This window comes from Panthera onca, chromosome C1, assembly GCF_046562875.1.
Source record: "Panthera onca isolate mPanOnc1 chromosome C1, mPanOnc1 haplotype 2, whole genome shotgun sequence".
Lineage (NCBI taxonomy): Eukaryota > Metazoa > Chordata > Mammalia > Carnivora > Felidae > Panthera > Panthera onca.
The window spans coordinates 217,451,162-217,476,492 of NC_138346.1; the positions used below are offsets into that span (position 1 = coordinate 217,451,162).

Consider the following 25,331-nt stretch of genomic DNA (forward strand, 5'->3'; position numbering starts at 1 on the left):
TGACACCCACCTTTTCCTGTGACTTTCAGTGGTTAAAGGTGCTTGTTTTCTGAGTAGTGTTCCTATCTTTTTGGGAAGAACCAAGTGTTGAGATACATGGACCCTAACTTCACCAGTGGCGCCTGGCAGGCGGAAACAACTTGTGTGTAAGACAGGGAACAAAGTGGGGGAGTTTGATCACACCAAATACTTGTAAAGACAAACTGATCAAAATTATGGAATGTTCTGGGGGCGTTTAGACCACAGCCTTTTCAGAGGATACTTGATGACCTAGGAGGTGAGCAGGATTCCAGTGAGGTGATAGACTGGCCTGTCCCCTGGTTGTCACCTTAACCTCAGGAGAGCCTAGAAATTGGCTTTGGCAACCTGGCTTTCGCTTCCTCCTGCTGCCACGGTCCTTCCCGTGGCTTTGCTCCAAGCTTATCCAGCGTTGGAAGCAGAGTGTGGTGCTGGCCGCTCCCTTTGAGGGGGGGCATACACTTAGGATGTGTGGGTCATTGGCCAGATGACAGATTCTGCAGTACCATGGGGACATGTCTTCTTGGTAACCCTGGACAGAGAGTGGGGCTGGCCAGAGTCAGAAGCTGGGGAGAGCCTGGGTGGGGTCCTGCTGGAGGTGTTGACTGACTTGTTGGGTGCCTCTTCTTTGGGGTAACAGGTTGTAGAGGTTGCGTCCCTTTCTGGAAGGGAGGAAGGTGAGGAAGAGGCCTGGTGGGTGAGGAGGAGGTGCCGAAGGAAGCCGGTGAAGGGCTGCCTTTTGAAGGATGCCACCATGCTGCTTGTCTCGGGGAGCAAAAACCTAAGAATTTGTAATCTAGACATTTTCCTATCTTGCCTCTCTTTGGGAGGATCTGAGAATTCACATTCTTTTTTTCTAGGCTATTTCTGGCCAAGCTAAAACTGTCTGTTAATGCTGTGCTGACCGGCTGAGTTGGCTGCTACCGTACCTAGAACCCAGAAAGAACCCCTAATATGATTTAAGTCTTAGACAACCCCTTCCTCTGGCCCAGGGCCGTGGGGCCCAGAAGTCTGCCTTATCGAGAAACACCCCCAGCAACTCTAAGTGATTTGGGTTCAGGCAGTGCAAGACTGCCGTCTTGAGAAACAGGCTCCAGGTACAAGGGAGATCTTGGTGCGTTAGGGACATTTACCCTTCATTTTATTTTTATATATTGTTTTATTTATGAGGGCGAGAGAGCGTGCACAGGTCGGGGAGGGGCAGAGAGAGAGAGAGGGACAGAGAGAACCCCAAGCAGGCTGTGCGGTCAGCCCAGAGCCTGACACAGGGCCGACTGAGCCACCCGGGGGCTCCTGCCATTCATTTTAGAAGACACTGCGATGCCAGCGATGCGGCTCAGCCGCTAAGAGGAGGCCGGGGCAGAACTGCATGGCTCGTGTGAGGGGTGTAGGGACAGGGGCTTCACGGGGCCGTCAGGTGGTCACAAGTAGGATATGTGGGTAAAGAACTGTCCTCGGGCAGCGCTTGAGAGCCGCCTGTATGAGGAGTCCACGCAGCCCGGGGACGGAGACTGATCGGGGTGTTTGCTGAAGGTGCCTCATAAGCAGTATAGTTAAAATGATTTTGATTTTGAATTGTCCCTCAGGTGTAATTCTAGGCTCTCATCAGCCAACAGGAGGAGCTTGTCTCCTGAAACTGGAACCTTATGGATAGGCTTATTCTCAGAATTGGGTCTTTATGGAATTGCCACCTTTTTAGGGATTGTTTTTGACATCAGACATTTGTGGTCCATTGTCACGGCTGCTGATAGTTTGACAATAATCAGAGCTCTCCTTTAAATATTCTCGGAGATTTCTAGTCAAAAATCCCTTTGTCTCTGCCATTGCAGTCTTTGCTTAGTTTTGCTTTTGGCGGGTAAGTAACTTGACCGAGCCGCAGCCCTCTGCAACATGGGATGGCCAGGGGGCGGGGGGAGGTCTAGGAATGTGAGCATTTGGACTGTTTGTTGCCAAATTCGGCAGGTGGGACTGTCCTTGAATGATGTCTTGACTGTCTCAGCCTCGCCTTGGGAATGGGACCCAAGATTAGCGGTGTGTGCCCGAGGTGGGGGCTTTCTGGTGATAGGAGGTCCTGTAAGCCCACGTTTCTCTCAAGTGGGACAGAGAACCTTTGGAAGGGTCCTGACCTCCTCTGCCATCCGGGAGGGGTTGGGGGCGGGGCTGCCGAGGGGTGGGCAGGTTTGATGGTGCTTCGGGCTTTTCCCTGGATAGTTAACATTCCGAAAGACTGGAGGTCTGGAAAGAGCAAGGCAGCCTTGCCAGGGAAAACGGAGGCTGGCTAAAGCATTGGCGATTTGGGGCCTCTGAGCTAGACGCTCAGTGACGTGAAATGCAGCCTTAGACCAGAGAAGCCCTTTGCTTTCTTAGCCCAACTCCCTGCTGCCTTTCCCTCTGCCCTTGCAGGCCACCTGCTCTGGGATGCTTCAACCTCCCTCTCTAGTGTGGCTTACAAGTGACCCGGCAGATGAAGGGGACCCCCAGCACCCTGCACTTTGACCCGGGAGGCTGGACAGACCTGCCTGTACCCAGGAATAAATGATGAGGAGCTTTTCTTCAGGGCTTGCTCCCAATTCATTTGGATCGGAAGGGGGAGGAAAAATTGCCTACACATTTTTCCAACTCCCCCGGGCCATCCATCGCCTTCTGGTCACAGCTTGGATTCATGGCTTGGGCTGTGGCCCCCCCGCCGAGAGGTTTTGCATGGGGTGCCCTCACCAGGCAGTCACAACTTTCCTGGTTCCCCAAAGGCCCCAGGAAAAAGAGCCCTTTTGTTAATGCCAGCGTGCCAGGGGTTACTGGTCAATCCCTGCCAGGACGGGGCAGGTGTTCAGCCAAGGCCAGAGGGGTTGGTGCGAGAGAGGAGACAACACTACCCCTCTCTCTTGCTTCCCAAGCCGGGCAGATCCTGTGGGTCCCTGGCAGCCACATGGGTTTCCAGTGGGTTCCCCCAAACGTGTCTGGACTGAGGCAGCGAGACAAGGGTACCCTCCCTTTACTGGCTCTTCTAGGGTTAGAGAACTGACCATCCTAAGGGCTGCTGCAACTTTGGCCTTCTCTGAGTAGCTTTTACACCTCCGGCAGCCCAGACTGGCCGCGCTCGTTTAAAATTCCAGCCTTGCTCCCAAGGGCTTCGGCCTTCATGTTCACCTTTAACTGAGGGCTGTTGGCGGCGCCTCCTTACCGCCCAGCGACAGGTGTCGCTTCTGAGCGGGAGTTTTGGGCACAGACAACGAAGATCCGCACCACCCCCAGGGGCTCTGGAGGTGTTTAGACCGGACCTCGCCTGGAGGGGCGTTTTGGAAGAGGGCACGTGGGCGGTGGGAGCGTGGTGCCATGGGGTGAGGGAGGAGCCAGCCTGCATGCATTTTTCTGGAGGAATCGCACCCGGTCTCCAGAGCGACCCTTCCCCAAGTGCGGAACACATTTTTCTTCCGATCTTCCTTCCAAAGGGCCGAGCCAGGTTCTCGGTGCATGTGAGTGGAAGTGCGGGAGCTCGACGCCTGCCGCCCAGGGCACCCCGCCCCTGCGCCCTTGGGGACTCGGGGGGGGGGGGGGGGGAGGGGGGGAGGGGCAGGGCGCCGTCCCGGGCGGCGGCGACGGTGGTGGCGGATCTTCCAGGGGTGCGCGGGGGCGAGTTCCCCGCCTCCCAACGGGCCCGGCTCGCCCGAGTCGCCGCGGCCCTCTCGGCCGTCGGGTCCCTGGGCGCGCGGGCGCCTCGACGGCTCCCCCTGCCGGAGCGCCGGGTGCGCCCCCCTGCACCCGGGGCTCAGGACTAGTCCCCCCAACTTGTTCTCGGCTGTTAACTAGTCGCGCTGCCGGAACGATGGGATGGGGTTGCCACAGCAACAGACTGGACGTCACAATCCGGGCATGTGTGCCGCCCCCCCGCCGTGCCGCCGGCGCTGCCGCCGCCACCCTCGGCCGGCTGCGGGACTCGGGCTGCGGGGCGCGGTGGGCGGAGCGGCCCGGGCTTTGCGGGGAGCGGGGCGAGGGCGGCCGAGAGGAAGGGGGTCGAGACGGGGGGGTGGAGGTTTGGGGGGGTGGGGGGGCAGGCGGCCGCCATCTTCTCGCCGAGGCCGCCTCGCCCGCCGCGCGCGCCCGTCCGGCCGCGCACGGGTTAAGGCTGGCACCGCGCCCGGCGGGAGGGGGGGCGCCCACCTCCCCTCCCCCCCGCGCCGGGCATGCGGGGCCCGCTGGGCACCGAGGAGGAGCTGCCGCGGCTGTTCGCGGACGAGATGGAGAACGAGGACGAGATGTCAGGTGAGCGGGGTGCCGGCTGCGCCCGGGGCCGGGCGGCGCGGGGCGCGGGGCCCGGCGGGGGCCCGGGGCCGGACCGGCGGCGCGCAGGAGGGGAGCCCGGGCCGCGGGACTGCGCTCCCGCCCTGCTGGCGCCGCGCGGCCAAGGGCGCGGGGCCGGGCGAGCTCCGGGGCGCGGCGCGCGGGCGGGCCAAGGGCGGGGTGCGGTCGGGGGCTCCCGGGCCGCGGCGCGGACCGGGCGCGGGCGGAGGAGCGCGGGGGGCTGCGTTGGGCGCCCCCGGGCGGGGAGGGGGCGCGGCGCCGCCGGCTCAGCCCCGCGTGCCCTTGAAGGGGGCGGGAATCGCGCTCGGCGCCCGGCGCCGCGCACCCCGCGCTGTGGACCCGCGCCGCGCGCCTCTGGCCTCGCGGGGGCAGGCGGGACCCGGCCGCCACCCGCCTCGGCCCCCCTCCCTCCCCGGGGCGCTCTGGGTGGGGCCCGGAGCGGCTCGAGGACCGGCCGTGCTGGGGGACCCGGCGAGCGCCTTGGCTGGGGCGGGCTTCCCCCACCCCCCGGGCCCGCGAGGGCTCCGGGCCGGGGCGCTCGGGCACTGACTGCCTCTCCCCTTTCCCGGCCGTGGGGTGCTTGGGGCCGTCGCTCCTAACACTTTGCCCGGGCCGCCGGCGCCTCCAGCCCATCCAGCTTTGGCCACGGGCCTGAAGCCCAGGGCCGCCGCCCCAGCCCTGGCGGGCCCCTCTCAGGGTTCAGCATGAGCAGGGCTTGTGCGTCCGGGGTAACCTTGCTGGATCGTCCTTTAGTTAACTGCTCACCGTTTGTTTGGGACGGTTCTCCCCCTGGCACAGCTGGGCAGGGCCTCACCCTGTCAGCCAGCCTCCCTCCCTCTCTCCCTTTTGGTGGACTCTTCTCAGCTGCCCGGCGCCAAGCCCATGGCCCTTTCTGGGCTCCCGAGAGACTTGGGGGAGGCTCAGGGGCCCTCCCGAACCCAAGAGTGTGCTGTCTGGCCCCAACAGTGCCTTGCAGGGAGGGCGGATGGGACATTCTACACGTCGTCGTCGGGTCCCCCGACTCTTGTGTGCAGGGGGCGGGAAGGGGAGGGCCCTGCAAGCAGCAGCTCCCCCGGGTGCTAGGAGGCTTCCTGGAGAGGGGATTCCCACCAGGTGGCCCCGCCCACTGGGGGGCCTCCTCCCCACCCCCCCACTTGTTGGCTTGCTTTAACACAGACTGGGCCCCTAAGGGAGCCTGGCCTCACTCCGCCTTTCAGACCGCCGGCCAAGTTTGCGAAGGGCCTGCCAGCCTTAGGGGAGTGGGGGTGAGGTGGCCCCTTACGGGTGGGGCTGCTTGGACAATCATTGTTTTGCCCCTGGGTGCAAGGAATTAGGCCCATTTTCTGGGAGGGAACACAGAGGCCCAGCACAGGCACTGAAACCCCATGGCTGCTTTCTCCCCGGGAGGCGGGCTCCTCCCTAAGCTGTCCTCCTCAGTAATTCCCAGTGGTGCTTGGGGCGGGGCCCCTTTGTGGCACTGATGGGGCAGTGGACAGCTGAACTTGCACCAACAGGTTTATTTCCAGGACTTCACGGAACCCCTGATGGGGGGTCCCCTGTTCCCTTTCCCCCCATTCTCTGCCTCTCCCTGGTTGTGTTAGGGCTCAGAGCATGGGGAGGGTTGATGGGCTCCTGCTTCACTCTGTTTGGGCCAGAGGGGTTGGGTCCCTGTCAGAGTCCCCTGCCCACCACCTGTTCTCCCTGCTTGTGCCCATTGCTCTGGGGCAGGGCGAGGTGGAGGGGTGAGGTGGTCCCCAGGGGCCCGGAAGAGGTCCTGCTCTGGGCCCCTCTGGCCTGGGGATTGCAGCCCCGTCTTTCTGCAAGACGTGATGCCCTGAGCCTTCCCAAGCTCCCAGCTCCCTCTCTGTGTCCCTGGCCCCAGGCACCGTCCTGGTCCACTTCGTAGCCTCCTAAGCAGTCCTCCCTGACCGCCCTCCCCTCAGCAGCCAGGGTCACCTTTGTAAGCACAGATCAGACCCAGACTCCCGCTGCTTGGGTAGATCAATGTGCTCCTGGTCTATACCACCTTCGTCTCCCCCCTCATTCCCCAGCCGCAACCACACTGGGCTGCTGGATGCTTCTGGAACGCCACCTCCAACTCCAGACTCCGTCCTGCCCTTGAGTACTGGCTGTGACCTCTGTCTGACCTGCTCTTTTCTCTGCTCATGGCGGCCTCCTTGCTGACACGTCAGTCCCAGGACGCGCACATGTCTCCGCGGGGAGGCCCTCCTTGGGCCTGGCCCAAGCGCGGCCCCACCCCTGTCCCTCTCAGGGGCCATTTTATTTTAATTTTATTTTTAATTTTAATGCTTTATTTTCTTGGCCACACCAGGTTACTTCTGTGTCAGTGGGCTCCCCGTCTTGAGGGCGACTCCTTTGATCACCTGCCGTGCTTGGCATCTGGCACCCTGGGTGCTCAAGAGATGCTTGTGGTCTCGGCGTCTGAGGGCTGGGAGTCCCTAGCTCACGCCTGGCCTCTGGACACGGCGTCGGCTTCAGCCCGGGCCTCGCGTCTCTCCTGAAGTGCCAGCCAGTTGGCCCCCTAGCCCTCCATTACAGCTGCCCCGTGGCCCTCGGCCTGGGCTCATGGTTGTGACCCGCTCGGACCTAGGGCCAGCTGCTTCCAAAACGTCACAGCTTTTGCGGGGAGGAGCCAGTGTGTGGGGCGCAGTCACGCTAATTTTTCAAATCTGCAGCGGTTGGACGCGTCTCTTGTCAAATCTTTCTTTCCATTGTGCCTCACCTTCCCCTCCCCCTCAGCCGTGTTCTTGTTTCCCACACAGGGCTCTGCGCCACCAGTGCTCTGGCACCGAGGCAGGTGGGCGAGCCTGTGTCCAGGAGGAGGCGGGGCGGGTCCCTGCCTTTCTGGCTCGGGCCCTGGCGGCTGCCACATTCTGTCGGGAGAGCGGAGGGCTCAAGGGTCAGGTGCAGCCTGCCTCTGCTTGTTAGCTGACTGACCCTGGGCAAACTCCCCAGCCCCTGTGCCTCGGTGTCCCCACTTGTGGAATGGGGATATGGCACTAGCTACCTCATAGAGGGTTATTGTGAGGGCTAGTGAGACAGTGCACGTGGAACATTTAGGTCACAGTGCCCAGCACATAATAGGTGCCCCATAAACTGTCACCACTGTAATTGGCACCATCCAAAGGGGGGCAGTTGACCTACCTTCCCCGAGGAAATGCTTCTGAGACTTGCACCCTCATCTAGTAAGTTGGGGGGGGGGGCCCGGGGCCCTGGGCTGCAGGAGGGCTGGGAGTGTGAGGCCATGGTGGGGCTGGAGGGAGAGAGGGAGTGGCTCGATGCCCCTGGCCTTTTCCTCTAAAGTTCCCAGCCTGCTCAACCCCAGTCAATCACTTACAGCCGGAGGGGTGGGTTTCTCAGGGCTGGTGAGCCCAGCCTCTCTGCTGGCCAAACAGTGTGACCACTCTGGCCGCAAAGACACTTGACTGGCCCATGTCCCCATGCCCACAGGGCTGACCCCAGTCATGTGAGCATCTTAGGCTTCTTGGAGCCCAGGATCCAGGAAGGAGTGATGGCCATGATTCCCAAGGTTCATACTTTCCTAGCTTACTGCACCTCCCCTGGGGACATGTGGGTTTTGGGGGCTCCACGGAGCCTGTATGTAATACCATTTGCTGGGGGGAGGGAGGGAAAATGACCAGCGTGCTTTGCCCAGTGCCTTGGCCTGTGAGATAGTCACTTCCTTCCGAATTGTCTATCATTTCGTCCGTTTATTCAGTCAGCAGCCCTCCTATTAATCCACCCACCCATGTGTGCACTTTCCCACCGAGCATCTGTTTATCCAACCATGAAACCAGCCAACAACCACCAGCCGTACAACCACCACTCACCAGCCAGCCATCCTGCCCACATTATCCATCCATCCTAGCCACTCTCCATCCACCACCTACCATCCATTTATCCATCCATCCATCCTGTCTATTCTCCATCCACCATCCATTCATCTGTCCATCCAGCCATCATCTGCCCATCCATCAATCCGTCTGTCCATCCATCATCTAGCCATCCATCCATCCTACCCACTCTCCATCCATCCATCCATCCATCCATCCATCCATCCACAATCCATCAGCTTGTCCATCCTTCATCCATCCATCTGCCTCCCCAACATAGATTTATTGAATATCTTCTCCGAACACAGTATGTGGTATCTAACTTTCTGGGGCTTTTGCAGGTACAACTTTTGAGACTTTCTGCCTTGCCTTTGGCTCTGTCCTTATTTCTCTCTCCCTGTCTCTTTTTCCCACTCTGTCCCCATGTCTGTCTCACTGTCTTCTCTGAGTGCTTGCCCCTGTTTCTCTCTCTCTCTGGCTATCCCTCTCTTTCCCTGTTTTGTCCGTGTCTGTCCCTGACCCTCAGGTGCGTCTCTCTATCCTCTCCCTCCTTGTCTCTCTTTCCTCCTACCTGCCTGTGCTCTGGCTTTGCATGGGGTCCTGTCCCTGCTTGCCCTGGGTCCCTGTCCTCTCTTCTTTGATCTCTTCCTGTCCCCAGTCCCTTAGGGTAAAAGCTTCACCTCTTCCCCCTGCTTGCCTGCCCAGAGTGCTCAGAACTGACACTCTCTTTGATGAGATGCCAGTGAGGTGATGTCTGGGTTTTGGTAAAGGTCATAAATAAATTATCAATCCTCTCTTGGACAGGAGTACTGACCTCCTCCCCATTATCAGCAGAGGGCCTGTGGTGTGGGGGTGCTCCAAAGACTGATGGGAACCTTGGTCTTGGTGCCCTGTCCCTTGGCTAGCCTCAGAGTGGCCTTGGGAACCCCTGGCTTGGCAATGCCCAAACTGGAGACCCGCTCTCTGCCACCCGCTTTGGGGCCCCGGGCTCCGCCTGCTGTCACTGAGCACTCACTCTGTCTCACGACGTCTAAGTCTCCACCCCATGAGAACGGCACCGTGAGGCCCATCTAAGGATGAAGAAGTAGGCTCATCTGGAAAGGGATTGGGGGCAACCTGCCAGGAAGGGGTGGTAGCTGGAAGCCTACACTCCCCTGGCCACCAGCTCTTGTCCCCTGCCTGGTGGTGGGTTGGGGATGGAGAACAGAAGGAGCCTCCTCCCCAAGACCCAGAGACGATGGTGGACGTTGAGCTGGGTCCCCATCGCTGGCAGATTTGCCTGCCTTTCTGGACCCTGGCAGTGGAGCTTTTGTCCCTGCACCCGGCTTGGGCCCCGAATCCTTCGACCATCCTCAGATCAGATGACCCAACTTTTCCCTCCATAATCTGATCACCTTGCATTTGCAAAGCTCCCTGGGGGGCTGCGTTCTTGCCCAGAGGAGGGGGCAGGAGCTGGGCAAAGCATAACCCGCTCGGTGGGGGGGGGGGGGGGGCAGTGAGCGTGTGGACCAGCTCTGACCCTGTGGGACCCTGAGGGACCCTGTGGGACCTTCCAGACCAAGGGGTGATCTGAGTCACCTTGGTCCCAGGGTGAGGCCCGAGCTCGGCACAAAGGCCTTGCTAAATAAATATGAGGTAAGTCTGAATTCTGGAGTGGGGGTGGGGGGTTGGGGGAGGCTCCGGTGCCCGGAGAGGGGCCGGGGTGAGGACCACGCATGGTGGTGGGAGACACCCGTCTGAGTTCCTTCCTGGCTCTACCACCTGCTGGCTGTGAAGCTATGTGGGTAAGTCGTGAGATCTCTGAGCCTCAGTGTCCTCATCTGCAAACGGGGGTAATGATAGTACCATCTCTCAGGGTTCCTGTGTGGAGTAGACAAATTGGTTCAAATTAGCACACGTGACCTTCCTCAAGCCCAGTGCAGGTGGCACCAGGTGACACGTAGTTACTTGCACTGTTACGCCGGGTTACCCCCGAGAATGGCCCACCCAGCTTGGCTGGGCTGCAGCCTTAAAGGGCTCAGTGAGGGCAGCCTGGGGGGCACCGGAGCATGTGCCCAGGGAACTGGTGGGAGGGCTGCGGGTGAGCTTAGGAAAAAGCAGCAGACTTACCTCTCTTTGCCCCGCTGTCTCCACCCCGCTGCCTGTCTCCGTCTCTCTGTCTCTGGAGCAGCATCCCCCTCACACCCCCTCCCCTGCCCCCCAGCCTGCTCCCGACCTGGAAGCTCAGGAGGTAGCAGAGATAACAAGGCTAATGGGTCCTAATTATAGCCCAAGTTGGATCGATGGAGCCTCGGCCCTGGAGGGGCAGGGCTGGTGCGGGAGGGCACAGCCCGGCGGGGCCAGAGGGCTGTGGGGGCTGCCAGGAAGGGCCAGGAGCTGGCGGGGCACGGAGTCCTGGGGCTGGTCTTTCCTGGACCCTCACCCCAGGGCGAGTGGGATCCCCCCCGAGGAGGGTACAAGGCTGGGGGCCCGGGGAGCAGCAGACGGGCCCAGGAAAGGGTGCTTGGATATAACTCGGAGGGTCTGGCTTTCGGAAGCTCTCCTGATGTTGCAGAAGAAGGAGGGCGGGGAGATGAGGCCGGGGTGAGATCGGGGTGCTGGGGAGTCATGAGGTGTTGGCGGGGAACGTCACAGAGCTCAGCCCTGGGGTGTCCTCAGGGCTACCAGAATCTGTGCAGGGAGAGGAAGGGTCTGTCAGAGATGGGGGTGGGCAGGGCGGGGTCCTGATCCTGGTGCTCCAGCTCTGGAACCTTCCTGGAGGAGGGGTTTAATCAGGCAGATGGCCCTGGGCCGTGAGGTCTTCTGGGAGTGGAGGAGGGGCTCTGTCCATGGGCAGAGGGTCTGGGGCCTTGTCCTCTGAGGCTCATTCTGGGCGTGGATTAGGGCTGGAGTGTGGGGCATCCCCCGACCCCCTGCCCTCCGCCCCGGGCAGATAACCTCCCGCAGACACCTGTTCATCCCCTTGTCTGCTCTGCTGGCCACTTGGCCAGTCGGTGACTGTGTGCTGAGCTGGCCTCCCCGGGCTGGGGACCACCCTGCTGAGGGAACAGGGGACTCAGGGAGGTGGCAGGAGGGAGAGAGAGCCCCTCCCGATTGCATCAGCCTGAGCCTGTTACATAACTGGCGCTGGGCACTGCAAGGGTGCAGGGGTGGCTCTGCCCAGGCAGTCTCCCCACGGCTCCAGAGGAGGTGGGGGCAGGTGGGGGTGGGCAGGTGTCGACGGACAACTGTGTCACTACCTCCAGACCCCCCACTTCAGGACGCCTCTGGGGGTCCCCGTGCGCGTTTTCAAGCGGTCTGAAAAATCCCTGCCCCTCCCTTGCCAGGGCTAAGAGGGACAAAACGGGACAGGGTCAGCTTGTGCAGCCTTGCCTCGGCCTGGCTCCACTCAAGACCTGGCCCACATCAAACCCAGCCCTGGGCTGGCCCCCCTGCTGCTCTCCCCTGTGTGCCATGGCCCCGGCCAAAGGCCCGGCAGCTATGCCCCCCCTGTGCCAGCCAGGACCACTGAGCTGGCCCTCGGGGGCGGCTGGCACGGTGACCACGAGCAGCAGCTTGAGGTCCTGCCTGGAGTCTGCCTCTCTGCACGCCCGTGTTTGCCCAGCGGGATGGGAAGGGCTCTAGGACTCGGGCCTGCCCTGCTGCCTATCCCCGCGGACTCCAGGGGCCCCGGCCGCCCCAGAGGGGGGCCTTGGGGCAGACGGGTGCCCAGACAGTGGTGCAACCCCCCACTTGCCCCTGGTGGGGAGGTGGTGCGTGTGGGAATGGGTCCTGTAGGGCACCGGGGTGGGAGGGCGTCCGCTTGGCCACTGGAGTCACCAGTGCCCTCTAGCCGCACCCACACGACCCTGGGGACTCTGGGGGACTGGGGTCCCAGGCAGGGGGTGAAGGGAGACCTGTGTGGAGGACAGGAGGCCGGATGTGGGTGTGTCCTGGGTGTGCACACGCGTGTCTGAGCATCTGATGTCGAGCAGCTGCTGGGGTCAAACGCCACGCCAAGCGGTCCAGGCTTCCTGGGCCGGGTGGGTGCGAGCTCTGTTTCTATTAACTTATTTCAGTGGGGACACCCTATCGTCTTTCCCGATGAGAGTCCCCTGGGCACCTTCCTCGGGGTCACGGGGTGGCAGACCCGCCCTGGCTGAGATCCCCTGTTGTGTGTCCCGCCCCAGCCCCCGCACGGCCAGAATCCCGGGGGGCTCTTCTCTTTGCTCCCCTGGGCACACTTGGCGGTAGGGGGGCGGGTAGGATAGCCTGACTGGGGGTGCTCAGGCCCCCGGGCTGGCATGCAGCACCCCTTTTGTGGACTCTGGACACTCCGTGGCTTCCTTCTGGATGTATCTCTACTCTGGGGGGTTCGTTTCTTGTCGCTGTTTGCTCCCAAGAGGACCCTCGCCACTGTCCCCTTCATGGCCCACGTCTGACTCTCCGTCCCCCCAACTGGGGACTCGGGGCTCGCTGCCCTTTTCTCACTGCTGATCTCCTGGGTGGGAGTGAGGCCCTGGGGCCACACGTCAAGCCCTCTCCTTTTTGGCAGGGGTGGGGATGGAGGGGTGGCATGAAGCTGGAAGCCAGCTGCTTCTTCAAAGATTTCCCGCTGCGCACACACCTGTCCTGCTCCCCTCTTGGCCTTTTAAATTCACGAGGGAGGGAGGGAGGGAGGGAGGGAGGGAAGCGTGGCCGCTTGTGGAAAGCCCACGTGTGGCGGATGCAGCATCTCTCTGTGGAATTTCACGTCTTCCTGGGTGCCCAGCCGGAATGTGCTTGGCATCCTGCATGTGTGACTGGGGGTGTGTGCACCGCGTGGGGGTGCGCGTGCCGGTTCGGGCGGGAGACGCGATGTGGTCTTCGAGCCTCATCAAGGGAGGGTTCTGGCTTCCTCCTTGTTGGTCTCCCTCCCAACTCCGGACACTTGTTGTGTGGCTTCACGTGGTCCTGGGGTGATGTGACCCGTGCGTCCCCACCATCCAGCATTCACAAACCGTCTCCTGGCCACACTGTGGGCCTCTGGAGGGCGCAGGTAGGCCCCGACCCCTCCCCGGGGCCAGCTGGAGGGGGTTTGTGATTCTCTGGGGCTGCTTCTGCCCTGGAGGGGGTCGTGTCAGCGAGGACTCATGATTAATCACTCACTTGTGCTCAGAACACTGTTCTCTCCTATCGGGGCGGGGTTCTATCGGGGGGGGGGGGTTCTTTACGGTCCCATTTTACAGTGAGGGGAGGAGAGGTCTGGAGAAGTGGGGACATGGGGCACAGCCTGCCTGAGGCCTGGGACTCCATGCACCAGGTGTGGGGTGGTGGCTCTGAGGTCTTGGGAGGAGCCTGGGGCAGGGGCAAGGTCTGCAGGGAAGGGGTGGGTGCTGGGGAGGCCGGTGGCCGTGACCTGGCAGGTGGCTGTGACCCGACCCGGCAGGTGGGTGCCTGTGGAGCTGCCCGTCTCACTGGGCCCTGCCTCTTCCTCTGCGTCCCTGGGGGCCACCTTGAGGGAAGAGGCGGAGTAACCCCCTCCTACTTCTTACTCCTCCAGAAGAAGAAGATGGTCTTGGGGGCTTCGATGACTGCTTCCCTGAGGAGCCTGTGGGCCTTCCCAAGAAGAAGAAATCCAAGAAGCTCAAGGAGAACAGGTCCAAAGGGAAACGGAAGAAGAAGGAGGTGCGTGGGTGGGTGGTCCTGCTGGGGTCGGGGTGGCTGGGGGTGGGTCAGGGCCCCAATGGGGTCTTGGCTGCTCTGCCTGGGCCTGCGGAGAACCTTCCAGGGCGGTGTCCTGAGAGCTGGGCTTGAGTGCGAGGCACCAAAAGCAGTGTGTACAGAGCTTCACAGGCCGGGTCTGAAATGCCCTGTCCTCATAAATGGGATGATCCAGGGTCGTGGTCTGTATGTCCCAGAGCACTGGTGGTTTGGGGCTGGTAGGACGCCGGGATGCAGGGACCGACCCCCATCCTGGCCGCGGCCACTGCTCTCACCCCACAAGACCTGAGGCTCTGTGGACGATGTCCGGGGAGGTGGAATCTAGGATCCTGGGGCCTTGTGCTTCCTGCACATGCCCGCCCGCCCCCCCCCCTCCCCCAGCTGCTTTCATGGGCAGCAGACCTGGGTGGGAGGCCCGATGCTCTCTGTTCCTTGGCCGCAGGCTTTTAGGTTGAGTCTGCCCGGTCCCCAAGTACAGATGAAGGACCACCAGAGGTGCCCCAGGCAGGGCTGAATTCTCTCTCTCCCTCCCGGGCACAGGGTGCAGCAGGAACCGCCCCCTCCCCCAACCCCAGGCCAGGAAGGAGGCTGGAGGTGGGCAGTGTCTTTGCAGTGGTGAGGCCGGGGCAGGGCTGGCGGGGTAGTTCAGCAGCTGGAAGGGCGAGGGGCCTTCAGAGCCTGGGAAGGCTGGCGCTTGCCTCCCCCATACCCACTGCCGCTCCCTCGGGTCTCGCCCTCCCTTCTTCCTCTGGACCCGCTTTCATATGTTTGCGTTTGTCCAGGCCGGTCTCCGTCTCCCTCCGCTGTTTAGGCCTGAGCTTGGCCTCTGCCTCACCCTCTCTCTCCCTCCCTCTCCCTTTTCTCCACCTCTCCTTCTCCTTCAGCCTCATTTCCCACCCCCCTTCCCACCCCTCACTTCCTCACCCTCTCTCCTTCCTTCTGCTTCTCAAAAGGGGCGGAGGGCCGGGTGGATGGGAGGCCTGTGCATGACCAGCCGCTGCCTGGCAGGCCCCCAAGGTGACCCTTAGGTCATTGCTGCCCCCTCCCCGGTACTCCTGAGAGCCTGGCTCGGCCGGCTGTCAGATCCTAGAGTCCAGAGCAGGGTGCAGCAGCCAGAGAGCAGTGTCTTGGCGGCCATGTGCCCCCCACCCATCCACCCGCTTGCCTGGGTCCCCAGGACACGGGGAGGGGGATTTCAGCCTGTGCTCCTCGTCATCTCCAACCTGGTGGCTCCAAGATAAGGCAGTGGGTGGAGGCAGAAGAGGGGCGGCGGGTTTTTTTTTTTGGCCAGGGGTGGGGGGTGGGGACAGGCAGCAAGTCATGGATCCTGATTTACATAAAACAACCGGGCTGCGGCCAGAACCTGAGCATATGTAGATGAAGCTCCTTGTCAGACCCAGCGCAGGAGGGAGAAATGATTTCAACCTGTACTGCAGCGGTTACCATAGCAACCAATTATTCAGTGCTAAATTATAACTGTTTATAACACTCGTGAATGGGAAGGCTCATATTTCATTCTTTCTTTTTCCCTCTCAATCTTGAAGGACCCCAAATTGAGAATGACCAACTCTCTGAATCTTTCCTTTTGAGTGTAAATGCCTCCTTTATCGAGAGAGATGCGGGGCGTGTGTGTTGTGCGCTGGGCGCTGGGCGCAGAAGGAAGGGAGAGGGAGATGGAAAGCCTGGATAAAAGGCATCCGCAGAGCTGGGGAAGAGGAAGGGCAGGTGGGGACTGGCTGCTTGGGGTCCCCAGGGCCTGCATTGGTGGCCTGCCGTGCCCTCAGGGGGCCAGGGGGGTCGGGGCAGGGAGCCCTCCCACTTACCCCCAGCTTCTCACACACACAGCCTGGGCGTGGTGTTTATTAAGGCAGTCGATGGATTCCGATGGGGACTCCGAGTCCACTAAGATTCTTCCACTACCAGGTGTCTCCCCTGTAGTTATGTCTGGGGCTGCCACAGCCCAAAGGACAGCATCAAGGTCAAAGCCCTGACTGTGACGGTCATACTGATGTTCGCACATCACTATGGCTTGGGGCTGAGGTTGGCTCCGGGCTTTATTAGGACATTATCCCTCCGTGCCTGTGTCTCTTCCCCTGAACATGGCTTGGCCCAAAACCCCTTCTGTAAGTTCCAAGATACTGAACCGGCTGGTCTACCCCTGGTTCTCGGTCACTCCTTCCTTCTCACCACTGGCTGGTGCTGCTCATGGATCACTCCTTTTTGTATTGTTTTCAGAACCCCTTGCTGCCCTTCCTCTTGCCCGTTTCTCTGCAAGGAAAGATTTTGGGGGAAGAAACAGGAGGCCTGGGTCTTGAAGGGGCCAAACAGCTGGATGCAGAGATAGGCTGTGGATACAGGCTTCTTGTGCCAGTGGGAAACCAGTCTTCAAAGACCTGTCCTGTACCTCCACCCTCAGCCAGCACCCCGCCCCACCCTGGGCAGGCAGGAGGGCCTGGATGACATCGGGGTGCAAGTCGGGGTGGGCCCAGGCGCCATGAACTTCATTTGGTTGGGGGGATAAGGCATGGCCTGGGGAGGATGAAGGAACAGGTGGTGAGTCGGAAGAATTGGGGAACCAGAGCTTGCTTTCTGACAGAACTTTCCCCAGTGCAAGTAGACCGCGGAGGGAGAAGTCTCCCCTCTCCCTGCCACCACTGCTGTCACCCCAGGGGGCGACTAGGGCACTGATGAGTGGCATATGTGCCCTGCCTTAGCACTAACTCATTCCTCAAGGAGGATCTTGGCCCTCCTGCTGTGCCATTTAGCCCTGGAATGGACGCTGGGCCAGCCCTCTGGCAGTGCTCAGCTTGGGGCCTTGCGCCAGGCCTGGCCTCCAGGGCACATACAGACAGTGGAATCTGCTGGAGGTGCTTTCCCCCGCTCCCTCCCTCCCTGCCTCCCTCCTGCCTGCTCCCTCTGGGCCCCACATTTGGAGCTGTGCTGGCCACTCCTGGACCTGGCAATGCTGGCTTCCCATCAGATGCCCAGGTCCGTGCACCCTTGGGTGTTGCCACAACAGCCTCTTCTGTAATTGCCACCCAGCTGCAGACACTGGCTTTGCATTTGGCTTAGCCGGGTCCTCACGTGCAGAAATGAGAAGGGTGAGGCTAGTGATGTCCTCAAGTCTGTCATCTGGCCTGCATCTCTGGCTTCCAAGCAGAGTTGGAGTTATGGGTGCTTGGATCTCTCCCATTTCAAAATGGTTACAGCCCCCTCTCACACCCTCTCCTTTGTTCCTCTTGAATCCCCCTTTCACAGATGATGAAGCTGAGGTCAGGCCGCAGTGACTTGCCTAGTTCTGTGCTAGCGGGGGACAGTGATCCTAGGCATTCTGTGTCCTGCAACCTCCCTAGGGAGCCCCAGGACCCACGGTCAGGCCACTCGGGTCTCACCTGAGTGGGTATTAGTCATGGGTCCACCCCAGGGCAGCTTGGGGACCAGCCCCATGCCCCGCCCCCGGCAGCCCCACAGCCCCACAGCCTCTGTCCGAGGTGCTGAAATCCATGGCAGCCTTCTCCTTCCATCCTTACCTTTGCTGGGGTGAGGGCTGGGGTAGAGCCTGTCTCTCAGGTCTCTGGAAGGATGGTCTCTTGCAACTGGCTGAACTCTACACCCATGGGGAAAATTGATGTCCCTATCTGACCTCTGCCTCTCCAAAGGACTGTGGCAGAGCTGGGAGCTGTGGTCCCAGGGCTCTGCATTGGCATCTGCCCTGGGAGCACCAGCAGCCAGGACCGGCTTTGCCCCTCGGCCCCGCATGGCACATGGCGAGTCAGTATTCTGGGAAACACCCAGTTCCGGAAAGGCGCAGAGGCCTTGCTGTCTGGCACCCGCCAGCCAGCAGACTGACTCAGCGTCTTAATGAGCATAAAAGGTTTGGGAGCAGGGATCCCAGTGGGAGAGAGTTGGGAAGTGCAGGGAGCCCGTGGGGGAGTCCTTTCCCAGCTGTATCTTGGGAAGAGGCTTCCTCCTGGGAAAAGACTCTTAGCTCTTTACAGGGTGCCTGGAAGGGGCAGAGATCAGGTTGGGCCCTCCCAAGAGCCTCCAGACAGACCCCTGCCCTTGCTCCCCCCGCTTCCCTTCTCCCACCTGCTCTCCTTCCTCCTCTCCTTTCCGACCCCCTCCCCACCTTCTCTTAGGCCTCCCCACCCCCACCCCCCGTGCTGTTTCTCAAGCTCATTTTTCACCTCTCCAGTTCTCTCCTCATCTTTTCCGTGCCTCTCTTTGCTCACCTTGAAAACAGTAAACAGCCAGCTCGAAAATGACAAGCCCCGCGCTGGTAATTGGAACGTCAGTGCCCAGCCTCTCCTGCAGACCCAGGCCAGGAGGGGGCTGGGAAGGGCTTTGCCAGTGCACTTGCATCTGGAAAGGCGGAGAGTAAACAGCTTTCTCAGAGTAAACAGCCTTCTCGGAGGGGCAGTGCCTTTCTGGTGGGGATGCTCTGGCTGTAAACGCCCTTATCTCCATATAAATGGGCCATTTTCTGCCTGTACAGACGGGGAAACTAAATCAAGGAAGCCAAGCTTAAGAGCTGCCTAAATTACCTTGTCTCATATCGAGGCGAAACGGCCAGGGTGGGGGTGGTGGAGAAGGTGGGCTCGTGCCATAGCAGCTTCTGGAGAGCCCACGGACAGATGAAACTGCGATGTATGTGCTACGTTAATTACAGGTTTCACCTGACGCACGCAATTCCATAGGATGCATGCAGCTCCAACAGAGGTTGGGTGCTGGCTCACACCCCTGGCTCTTCACCCGCCCGTTTGCTGGTGCGCTTTGTATTTTGGCTCTGGACATCACGTCCTGTCCAAATTCCTGGATCCGAGCACTCTCACCAAACACTCGTTAAATCCTAAAGTCCAGGGGCGCCTGGGTGGCGCAGTCGGTTAAGCGTCCGACTTCAGCCAGGTCACGATCTCGCGGTCCGTGAGTTCGAGCCCCGCGTCGGGCTCTGGGCTGATGGCTCGGAGCCTGGAGCCTGTTTCTGATTCTGTGTCTCCTTCTCTCTCTGCCCCTCCCCCGTTCATGCTCTGTCTCTCTCTGTCCCAAAAATAAAAATAAAAACGTTGAAAAAAAAATTAAAAAAAAAAAAAATCCTAAAGTCCAGAGAAACCTGATTCTGATGGACGCAGAGCCTGAGCCCTCACCCCAGGGCAGTCCAAGCAGGCTACCCTGGATTCCCCAGGAGGGGAAGTGTGGCTTCACGAGGCCTCGTCTTTCCTTGCACGCTCCACCATCTGCTGTGGCCCCAGCACTGGGGACAAGGCCCTGCCTTGCCCAGTGCTGCCCCGAGCCAGCCCCTCTGGCTGGGCTTTGGTGCTGAGCTGTGGGCAGAGGAACGCTGAATGATCCAGAAAGCAGTACTGCTGCCCAGGACTCTGGATTTTCTTGGGGCCCCTGTTGCCGTCACCACCCCCCTTTCTCTTCCAGGGGAGCAATGACGAGCTGACGGAAAATGAAGAAGACCTGGAAGAGAAGTCGGAGAGTGAGGGCAGTGACTACTCCCCTAATAAGAAGAAGAAAAAGAAACTCAAGGACAAGAAGGAGAAAAAAGCCAAGCGAAAGAGGAAAGATGATGACGAGGATGATAACGATGACGGGTGCCTGAAGGTAACCCCCGGGGCCCGGCTGCAGGGACCTGGGCTCCACCAGGACCCGCCAGCCTGGACGGGCCGCGGCTTCAAGGCGGTTCTTCTGCCTTCTGGCGCCTGTGCGAAAAGGGCCAGAGCTTCCTCCCCGCTCCTCCGCCCCTCATGGCTGTCGGGGGGCGGGTGGGTGTGTGGGTGTGCACATGCGCGTGTACGTGCGCCTGCACGTGGAGGTTGGACACAAGCGTGTGAGGAACACCGTGCCCCAAGTCCCGGGGACACATTTGAAGTAAGGATGGCTGACGTTCAGAAGTAGCCTCCTGCTCGGGAATTTTCTGCTCCTCCACCTGCTGGAGTAGGAAAGCGGTGTTCTTTCTTGAGCTTCCAGTTCGGAGCCTCTCCCTCTGGAGCACTCTCGGAAAATAAACCGACAAACGGAGCCTCTGCCGGCAAGAAGCGGCTGGACAGCTCCACTTCGGGCAGGGGGAGCTTTGGCGCTCAGCGTGTGCTCTGGATTTCTGGCCGCCAGGGCATCCCAGAGAGGGTCCCAGTGAGCGCGAGTCAGGGCGGCTGCAGGGGCGGGCCTGCAGCTCTCTCTGGGGGACAGCAGCGTCTCTGTGCGTGTGCGGAATGATGTGAACCAGGCCACGGCCCCTCGGGTCCCCGAGGCCACTGCGGGGCTCCTCGGGGAGGGGAAGGTCGCTGGGCCCCCCCTGCTCTGGGATAGTGGCAGAGAGGTCAGCGAGCGGCCCGATGTGAACCAGGCCACGGCCCCTCGGGTCCCCGAGGCCACTGCGGGGCTCCTCGGGGAGGGGAAGGTCGCTGGGCCCCCCCTGCTCTGGGATAGTGGCAGAGAGGTCAGCGAGCGGCCCCGGACAGAGCGCTCTGCTTCCTTTGTTCTCCCCTTAAGGCACCCAGACTCAGTTTGGGCTAGCCATGAGTTTAAAAAAAAAAAAAAAAGTGCCCCGTAAATATCAGTGGAGTGGCTGTTGGGTGAGGCAGAAATGGTGGCTGTCAACGGCTCGAGTTAGGAAGCACCGTGGTGTCCCGACACCCAGAGGGATTTCATTAGTCGGCAGGTGTGTTGTGAGTCATCTGTGACTGATAATAGCTGAGGGCTGACAGCTTGAAAGGTGAACTTGTGGGCACGGTCCAGGGTTGTCCTGGAGCCATGTCACCCGCTCATGCCGTTCCGCTTCCTGCTGTGGGAGCAAGGTCAGAGGTGCCTCCAGGGATGGATACGTGTCGTGGGGGCAGGTCAGCCATGGGAGGGGGTCCCACACGGGAGATTAGGAGGCCAGGAAGCGGGTTCCCCAGCCTCCCTTTTGCACTGTGCTGGAAGGCCTGCTTCTCAGCGCTCGGGACAGAGGGAGGCTGAGCGCACGTGCCGGGGTGGCCTACTGTTGTGGAGGAGACAGCCCGGGCTGTCTCGGGCATCGATAGGGCTTGTTGGGTCAGTGCCCAGGAGTCGAGAGGCCAGGGGACTTCCGGCTTGCGGTGTTACCCAGGGCCTGTTTTCACATCTTTCGCCCTTCGTGGGGTCAGCGCCAGGCTCAGGCCACACACACCCTTGTGTCTGAGAATGAATGTCTCTGCAGCTCAGGGCTTCCTGGCCACCCCGGCCCCCTCTGGTAGCGGGGGAGGCAGGCCTGCGTCCTAGATCGTTGTCCACGCAGGAGACCCAGTGGCGCCCTGGACTGGACTCCCGCCTGGGCCGGTGACTGTGGCCTGGGTGTGGCATGTGCCGACTGGCTGGGTGGGTCAGCGGGGTGCCTTGGACCAATGCAAAATGGGGCGAGGGCCCCGTTCCAAGCGGTTGTGCTAACTTGTCCCTCCTGGGAACGTTTTGCAGGCGGGAGGCAGGCATAGAGGGGCGAGGTAGCTTGTCCAGCTCTCACCGCCAGGATCAGAACTGCCATCTGAGCCTGGCTCTAGGGCCCGAGCTCACGGCCAGGACCTCCACCCCCCAGCCAAGCCCCGCAGGCCCGGGTTAGGCCAGAGATCGGACCCCTGGGCTGGCTGTCTTGAGGCCGCACTGTATGCCCTTAGGGAATCACACACCTTGGGTCTCAGTGCCCCATCTGGAAAGTGAAGCAGTGGCCAAGGGACCCTCTCCCGCGTCTGCCTTCAGCTGGGCCATTTGTCCCGTGCCCCTACCCTGGCCAGGGCACACCTTCCTGGCCCTGGAAGCAAGAGAGCAGTGGTCTGTCATTTCATGGCGTCCATGTGTGACTCTACCAGGCGACGTCCTGAGGCGGTCTCCTTTCTTCCCGACATGCCTCAGGCAGCCCTTCAGCCCTGCTCCCTTCTCAGGGACATCTGTCCCCTTAAAACCCATCTTCAGGCTACTGTTCCCTCCCAGTGCCCAAATTTCCAGAACACATTCCTCCCAGAGAGTGAGTTCTGTTACTGTTCCTGCCTTGGGTGTGCATATAGCCTCCCCCAACCGCCGCCCCTCCCACTAAACCCCCAGGCTTGACCCCACACCCCCTCATGAGCTGGTGCCTGAGCCCTTCCCTCTGATCAAGGGGCAGGCGGGCTGGGGGTCAGGGGTGGGTAGGAACTGTAGACACAGCCTTCCCCTTCCCCCGGCCCCTGTTCCAAGACCTCCTGGGACGGGGCCCCAGGGGTGGGGGTACGGGTTAGAAGGACCCTGCTCTGACCCCACCTCTGGCCTGGGTGTCCCTAGGAGCCCAAGTCCTCGGGGCAGCTCATGGCCGAGTGGGGCCTGGACGATGTGGAGTACCTGTTCTCAGAGGCCGACTACCACACACTGACCAACTACAAGGCCTTCAGTCAGTTCCTCAGGTGGGCGCGCCGCCGGCTGCCGTGGCCGGGCATCCATGGGAATGACAAGTTGGAGGACAGAGCCCCAAGGCCCCTGGGGTGCTGGGTGCTTTCAGGCCAATGCCAACACCTGGCAGAGCCATTTTACCCGGTGGTCCCGCCTTCCCCTGCTTGCCCGGAGCCCCAGGATGGCGGTCCCGGTCAATCCCGAGGGCCATACCCTCATGGGCTCTCTCAGCTCTGGAAGAACTGGGGCTGGGCACCCAGTGGCTCACTGCGGGCTCGTCCTTCTGGTCTCTCGGGTCATACAGGGTCTGGGAACCTCATTAGAAGATGGCCGACCACATAGACAGGGAATCAGGAATGTCTGGGGCTGGACTGCTGTCGAAAGCTTTGTTCTCTTCCCTGCTTCCTGCCCAGTTTCTCAGCCTGGAACTCGGGGCTTCTTATCCCAGGCTCGGGAGAGGAAGGGCTGCCTGGGTCTCGTGGGGGGGTCTCATCCCCTCCGTGGTGGCGCCCTCACCTGCCTGCCTTTCACCTCACACAGGCCGCTCATTGCCAAGAAGAACCCGAAGATCCCCATGTCCAAAATGATGACCGTCCTGGGTGCCAAGTGGCGGGAATTCAGCGCCAACAACCCTTTCAAGGGCAGCTCGGCAGCGGCTGCCGCGGCAGCAGTGGCCGCGGCCGTGGAGACAGTCACCATCGCCCCTCCGCTGGCTGTCAGCCCCCAGCAGGCACCCCAGCCTGTACCTATCCGCAAGGCCAAGACCAAGGAGGGCAAGGGTAAGGCTGTGGGTGGATGGGCACCGGGCCCTGCTGGCAGAGTCCTACCCCAGACCCCATAGCCTCAGGCAGGTGGGACAGGTGGGGCAGTCTTCTTCAAGGACCCAGGGCCGTGGTTGACCTTGGACCCACTCGCCCTTTCTCTGCTGTACTGTGGCATTATAGCTTCTGCCTGCCTCCCTTTCGGGGCTGGGGTGAAGCAGAGGGGATAGTGTGCTTGGAGCTTTGGGACTTTTGCACTGGCACCCTCCGACATGGTATGGAGGTAGGGAGAGGGCAGGTCCATGCTGCTGGGAGTGGGGGGGGGGCTCTTGAGTTCTCATTTTCAAGGAGAAGGGGTCCCAAGGTTAGCCCGTTGACCCCTCTTGTCTGAGCACCCAGCCCTCGGGGTAATGCACGTGCATAGGTGTGGTTGTGGTCAGGACTGGCTGCTCTGGGAGACCTGGAAGGAGGTCCAGATACAAAATCAGACTCAGTGCTGGGTGTCTGGGTCTCTCTGGGGGAGAATAGGGACAGCAGAAGCTGTCTGTGACTTCAAGTCCTGGGGGAGGGACCTCCCCTAGGTGGAGGATTTCTGGCCCCATTGGGGTAGAGACCCACATCTCCCCAGGGCTCTCAAAGATGGGGTCACTAGCAGCTCAGCCTTTCTGGGTACTCGGGACTTTGGTGGGCAGCTAAGGGGGCTCTGGGGCCCACTGTTTCAGCCCTAAGGAGCTTTGGTTTCTGGGATGATGTACCCCTTTTCCAGGTCTCTGCAGGGGCCTGGTGGGCAGAGTGACATGGGGTTTAGAGCCTGCTCCTGCTCTCCTCCCTCACTGTCCTCCATCCTGGGCCTCCCCAGCCTGCCTTACCTTCTCATTTCCTCTTGGGCTCCAGCCACTGAGCTATTCCCTGAGCTGCCCATTCAGAGCCTGAAAAATTGAGATAGATTTTCCGTGGCACCATGGAGGTTACAGCTGGGCTCCTAGTCCCATCTCAGCTGTGTGATGGAGCTGGAGGAGGGTCCAGGTCAAGGCCACCTGCTGCCAAGGGCTCCATCTTCCCTGCTCAGCCGGTGGGAGAGGCTGCTGGGGGGGGGGGGGGTGGTCATGACTCCCAGGTGGCTAATTGTCCTGTGGCCAGTTCCATAAAAATAGCCTCAACCCTGCTGGCCACCAGGGAGCTAGTGTTTCCTGGGGGTGATTGGCAGAGGTGGGGCAGTCTTGAGTGGTGCCAGTGTTGGCCGGGCCTGGGGACAATCTGGAGGCTGGGGGCTGGCGGCTGGGGAAAGGGCTTCCTGCTCAGCATGTCCCTCCAGGGCCCAGGTATGGACCACAGGTGGGTGGGTGTGCCCTCAGTGGCCCTGCTAACTGTGGGGGCCCACGGCTTCACTGGGGACAGCTCCTTCCTGGGGAGAGGGGACAGGACAGGGCTGTTCCCATGATGGCCGGCATTTCTACTACTCATGGAACAGGGGCTGTGGTGGCCAGAGCAGAGACCGGGTCGGGTCCTCCTTGCTGTGTCACTTTACACAAGGACCTCACCGCTCTGAGTCCCCTGCCTTCTCATCTGGAAAGGGATGGCGGCCGAACCATCCTTCCCTTATGGAGCCCCTGGGAGGGCTGACCCAAGTCATGGCTCTGGGTGAGTGAGCCGCCGCGGCTCTGGGTTATTGGGTTATCTGCGGTCACTCTTCAGGGCCAGGAGTGAGGAAGAAGATCAAAGCGTCCAAGGACTCGAAGAAAAAGGGCAAAGGGAGAAAGGTAGCCGGGCTCAAGTTCCGCTTTGGAGGGATCAGCAACAAGAGGAAGAAAGGCTCCTCGGTGAGCGTGTGCGTGAGACAAGGTGGACTGGAATGTGTGTGCGTGTGAGCGGGAGTGTGGGTTTGGGAGCAGGAGCGTGCGAGTGTGTAAGCATGTGAATGTGTGAGGGTGGGCCGGGATGGGTGGGTGTGAGGCATCGAGACCGCATGTACTTGGCCGTGTGTGTGGGTGTGTGAGCAACCTTCAGATGCATTCTGCACGAGTGTGAGCGTGCTCGTGTGCTTGTGCGCCATGGAGGCAGGGGGACTGGAATGCAGGGCTGTCAGTCCGCTCTCCTGAGGCAGGACTCTGGGACAGAGAGCGCCCCGCTGAGCTGGGGGCTCACTTCGGACTCTGCTCCATCTGGGTAGCAGGTGGGGGAATCAGCTGGCCCTTAAGAGTCCTGACGGGGCCTGCGAAGCCAGGTCTGCTGGGAGGCTGGACCCCAGGAAGGTGGCATGTAGGCAGGATCAGGTGGGCCGGAGCTCTGACCCTTCCTTGCCCTTCCGGGGCCAGCTCTGGCACCCGGTTCAGACTGA

At 61.0% G+C, this 25,331-nt stretch overlaps 1 protein-coding gene across 3 annotated transcripts in view; it reads left to right on the forward strand.

The window, feature by feature from the left end:
• Positions 1-4,055: 4,055 nt before the first annotated feature.
• The window catches only part of CHD5 (chromodomain helicase DNA binding protein 5), a 59,712-nt gene continuing 38,436 nt past the window's right edge, over positions 4,056-25,331 (forward strand). For 2 of the 3 annotated variants that reach the window (XM_078452512.2, XM_078452511.2), the window contains exons 1-6: positions 4,056-4,278; positions 13,693-13,817; positions 19,281-19,460; positions 22,128-22,246; positions 22,773-23,011; positions 24,689-24,813. In XM_078452512.2, coding sequence (XP_078308638.1) covers positions 4,200-4,278; positions 13,693-13,817; positions 19,281-19,460; positions 22,128-22,246; positions 22,773-23,011; positions 24,689-24,813 — 867 coding nt within the window. In that variant the 5' untranslated portion in view covers positions 4,056-4,199. Of the gene's footprint in view, positions 4,279-7,441; positions 7,524-13,692; positions 13,818-19,280; positions 19,461-22,127; positions 22,247-22,772; positions 23,012-24,688; positions 24,814-25,331 lie in introns of those variants that run through there. The other variant, XM_078452513.2, reaches the window with a different exon arrangement.